The 5,000-nt window shown below is 42.1% G+C and overlaps 1 protein-coding gene across 1 annotated transcript in view; it reads left to right on the top strand.

The window, feature by feature from the left end:
* LOC120062377 (dedicator of cytokinesis protein 2-like) overlaps positions 1-5,000 on the top strand; it is a 169,297-nt gene that overhangs the window by 509 nt on the left and 163,788 nt on the right. The window contains exon 2 of the mRNA XM_039012306.1: positions 797-880. Coding sequence (XP_038868234.1) covers positions 797-880 — 84 coding nt within the window. The remainder of the gene's footprint in view (positions 1-796; positions 881-5,000) is intronic.

Below are 5,000 nucleotides of genomic sequence, written 5' to 3'. Positions count from 1 at the left end.
CCGGCTTTGTCCTTATCATGGAGAATCTCTTGATTGACCTGTTCGGCCTTAAAGAGCAGAGTGTTTGATATAGCTCAACCCTGATGCAATATGCACAATAATATTGAATATGAAAAGTAACATGTTTCATTGTGATCGTGTTAGATTGAAAACACAGGAAGTGTTGGAGGGAGGAAGTAGCATGAGGTTTCATAAATACAGGAACAGCACAGTACTGTTTCTAACATCATGTGTACACAGACCTAGAAAACACAGTGTACAACCATATTATTACTGATAAACAAGATATGTATATATATATAGATATACATAGATATTGGACATATAAAGAGGTCACACAATTCTTGACATAGTTGTGCAACAGTGGAGGCTGGTGGGAGGAGCTATAGGAGGACGGGCTCATTGTAATGTCTGGAATGGTATAAATGGAACCGTATCAAACATGAAACCATAGGTTTGACTCTATTCCATTTATACCATTCCCATCCTCCTATAGCTCATCCCACCAGCCTCCTCTGGTGTACAAACATATATCTGTTTTTCTTTATCTAATCTAAACATGAGGAACAAGCATATATAAATCTCATAATAATAGTGAAAAGACCTCGCTCCCCAACAAGCAAAAAAAACAACATACTATCCTCTCCCTCCCCTGAACAATATAGTCTGAATATTTTCTTAGGCTTAAGAGTGAAAACAAAAGGTAATGAATAGGTTTCTGTTATGTTCTCTCTGTTTTAGGGTCTCTCTCTGCAGTACACTGTATGACCCTCTCGCCTCTCTGTGTCTCCCCTAGTAATGTGGAATTTCATTGGCCTTGGAGAGAAGCAGCTGTCTCTGGAGATTGGGGACACGGTCCACATCCAGGAGACCTGCGATGGTAAGGGAGCTGACTGGGAATGTACTGGTTTTACCGGGAATAACTGGTTTTACCGGGAATAATGTGGGATGTAAACTGGGAATAATGTGGAATGTTAACTGGGAATAATGTGGGATGAAAACTGGAAATAATGTGGGATGTAAACTGGGAATAATATGAAATGTTAACTGGGAATATTGTGGGATGTAAACTGGGAATAATGTCTGGATGTAAACTGGGAATTATGTGGGATGTAAACTGGGAATAATGTCTGGATGTAAACTGGGAATAATGTGGGATGTAAACTGGAAATAATGTGGGATGTAAACTGGGAATAATGTGAAATGTTAACTGGGAATATTGTGGGATGTAAACTGGGAATAATGTCTGGATGTAAACTGGAAATAATGTGGGATGTAAACTGGAAATAATGTGGGATGTAAACTGGGAATAATGTGAAATGTTAACTGGGAATATTGTGGGATGTAAACTGGGAATAATGTCTGGATGTAAACTGGGAATTATGTGGGATGTAAACTGGGAATAATGTCTGGATGTAAACTGGGAATAATGTGGGATGTAAACTGGGAATAATGTGAAATGTTAACTGGGAATATTGTGGGATGTAAACTGGGAATAATGTCTGGATGTAAACTGGGAAAAATGTGGGATGTAAACTGGGAATAATGTCTGGATGTAAACTGGGAATAATGTGGGATGTAAACTGGAAATAATGTGGGATGTAAACTGGGAATAATGTGAAATGTTAACTGGGAATAATGTGGGATGTAAACTGGGAATAATGTCTGGATGTAAACTGGGAATAATGTGGAATGTAAACTGGGAATAATGTGGGATGTAAACTGGAAATAATGTGGGATGTAAACTGGGAATAATGTGAAATGTTAACTGGGAATATTGTGGGATGTAAACTGGGAATAATGTCTGGATGTAAACTGGGAATAATGTGGGATGTAAACTGGAAATAAATTCTGGATGTAAACTGGGAATAATGTGGGATGTAAACTGGGAATAATGTGAAATGTTAAATGGGAATATTGTGGGATGTAAACTGGGAAAAATGTCTGGATATAAACTGGGAAAAATTTGGGATGTAAACTGGGAATAATGTCTGGATGTAAACTGGGAATAATGTGGGATGTAAACTGGAAATTATGTGGGATGTAAACTGGGAATAATGTGAAATGTTAACTGGGAATAATGTGGGATGTAAACTGGGAATAATGTCTGGATGTAAACTGGGAATAATGTGGAATGTTAACTGGGAATTATGTGGAATGTAAACTGGGAATAATGTGGGATGTAAACTGGGAATACTGTGGGATGTAAACTGGGAATAATGTGGAATGTTAACTGGGAATAATGTGGGATGTGTTGTGACTGTACCCTGTGTTGTGACTGTACCCTGTGTTGTGACTGTATCCTGTGTTGTGACTGTACCCTGTGTTGTGACTGTACCCTGTGTTGTGACTGTATCCTGTGTTGTGACTGTATCCTGTGTTGTGACTGTACCCTGTGTTGTGACTGTTTCCTGTGTTGTGACTGTACCCTGTGTTGTGACTGTACCCTGTGTTGTGACTGTACCCTGTGTTGTGACTGTATCCTGTGTTGTGACTGTATCCTGTGTTGTGACTGTATCATGTGTTGTGACTGTATCCTGTGTTGTGACTGTACCCTGTGTTGTGACTGTTTCCTGTGTTGTGACTGTATCCTGTGTTGTGACTGTATCCTGTGTTGTGACTGTATCCTGTGTTGTGACTGTATCCTGTGTTGTTACTGTTTCCTGTGTTGTGACTGTATCCTGTGTTGTGACTGTACCCTGTGTTGTGACTGTACCCTGTGTTGTGACTGTATCCTGTGTTGTGACTGTATCCTGTGGTGTGACTGTATCCTGTGTTGTGACTGTTTCCTGTGTTGTGACTGTATCTTGTGTTGTGACTGTACCCTGTGTTGTGACTGTATCCTGTGTTGTGACTGTATCCTGTGTTGTGACTGTATCCTGTGTTGTGACTGTATCCTGTGTTGTGACTGTACCCTGTGTTGTGACTGTATCCTGTGTTGTGACTGTATCCTGTGTTGTGACTGTATCCTGTGTTGTGACTGTTTCCTGTGTTGTGACTGTATCCTGTGTTGTGACTGTATCCTGTGTTGTGACTGTATCCTGTGTTGTGACTGTACCCTGTGTTGTGACTGTATCCTGTGTTGTGACTGTTTCCTGTGTTGTGACTGTATCCTGTGTTGTGACTGTATCCTGTGTTGTGACTGTATCTTGTGTTGTGACTGTACCCTGTGCTGTGTTGTGACTGTATCCTGTGTTGTGACTGTATCATGTGTTGTGACTGTATCCTGTGTTGTGACTGTACCCTGTGTTGTGACTGTATCCTGTGTTGTGACTGTATCCTGTGTTGTGACTGTATCCTGTGTTGTGACTGTATCCTGTGTTGTGACTGTATCCTGTGTTGTGACTGTATCCTGTGTTGTGACTGTATCCTGTGTTGTGACTGTATCCTGTGTTGTGACTGTATCCGGTGTTGTGACTGTATCCTGTGTTGTGACTCTATCCTGTGTACTGTATCTTGTGTTGTGACTCTATCCTGTGTTGTGACTGTATCCTGTGTTGTGACTGTATCCTGTGTTGTGACTGTATCTTGTGTTGTGACTCTATCCTGTGTTGTGACTGTATCCTGTGTTGTGACTGTATCCTGTGTTGTGACTGTATCCTGTGTTGTGACTGTATCCTGTGTTGTGACTGTATCCTGTGTTGTGACTGTATCCTGTGTACTGTATCCTGTGTTGTGACTGTTTCCTGTGTTGTGACTGTATCCTGTGTTGTGACTGTACCCTGTGTTGTGACTGTATCCTGTGTTGTGACTGTACCCTGTGTTGTGACTGTACCCTGTGTTGTGACTGTATCCTGTGTTGTGACTGTATCCTGTGTTGTGACTGTACCCTGTGTTGTGACTGTACCCTGTGTTGTGACTGTACCCTGTGTTGTGACTGTATCCTGTGTTGTGACTGTACCCTGTGTTGTGACTGTACCCTGTGTTGTGACTGTTTCCTGTGTTGTGACTGTTTCCTGTGTTGTGACTGTATCCTGTGTTGTGACTGTTTCCTGTGTTGTGACTGTTTCCTGTGTTGTGACTGTATCCTGTGTTGTGACTGTACCCTGTGTTGTGACTGTATCCTGTGTTGTGACTGTATCCTGTGTTGTGACTGTATCCTGTGTTGTGACTGTACCCTGTGTTGTGACTGTACCCTGTGTTGTGACTGTTTCCTGTGTTGTGACTGTTTCCTGTGTTGTGACTGTATCCTGTGTTGTGACTGTACCCTGTGTTGTGACTGTACCCTGTGTTGTGACTGTTTCCTGTGTTGTGACTGTTTCCTGTGTTGTGACTGTTTCCTGTGTTGTGACTGTATCCTGTGTTGTGACTGTTTCCTGTGTTGTGACTGTTTCCTGTGTTGTGACTGTATCCTGTGTTGTGACTGTATCCTGTGTTGTGACTGTATCCTGTGTTGTGACTGTATCCTGTGTTGTTACTGTACCCTGTGTTGTGACTGTACCCTGTGTTGTGACTGTATCCTGTGTTGTGACTGTATCCTGTGTTGTGACTGTATCCTGTGTTGTGACTGTATCCTGTGTTGTGACTGTTTCCTGTGTTGTGACTGTATCCTGTGTTGTGACTGTATCCTGTGTTGTGACTGTACCCTGTGTTGTGACTGTATCCTGTGTTGTGACTGTATCCTGTGTTGTGACTGTATCATGTGTTGTGACTGTATCCTGTGTTGTGACTGTATCCTGTGTTGTGACTGTACCCTGTGTTGTGACTGTACCCTGTGTTGTGACTGTATCCTGTGTTGTGACTGTATCCTGTGGTGTGACTGTATCCTGTGTTGTGACTGTTTCCTGTGTTGTGACTGTATCTTGTGTTGTGACTGTACCCTGTGTTGTGACTGTATCCTGTGTTGTGACTGTATCCTGTGTTGTGACTGTATCCTGTGTTGTGACTGTATCCTGTGTTGTGACTGTACCCTGTGTTGTGACTGTATCCTGTGTTGTGACTGTATCCTGTGTTGTGACTGTATCCTGTGTTGTGACTGTTTCCTGTGTTGTGACTGTATC

This window comes from Salvelinus namaycush, chromosome 17 (genome assembly GCF_016432855.1).
Source record: "Salvelinus namaycush isolate Seneca chromosome 17, SaNama_1.0, whole genome shotgun sequence".
Classification (NCBI taxonomy): Eukaryota; Metazoa; Chordata; class Actinopteri; order Salmoniformes; family Salmonidae; genus Salvelinus; species Salvelinus namaycush.
Note: the sequence above shows the minus strand (reverse complement) of the source record. Positions and strands in the feature narration are given on the sequence as shown.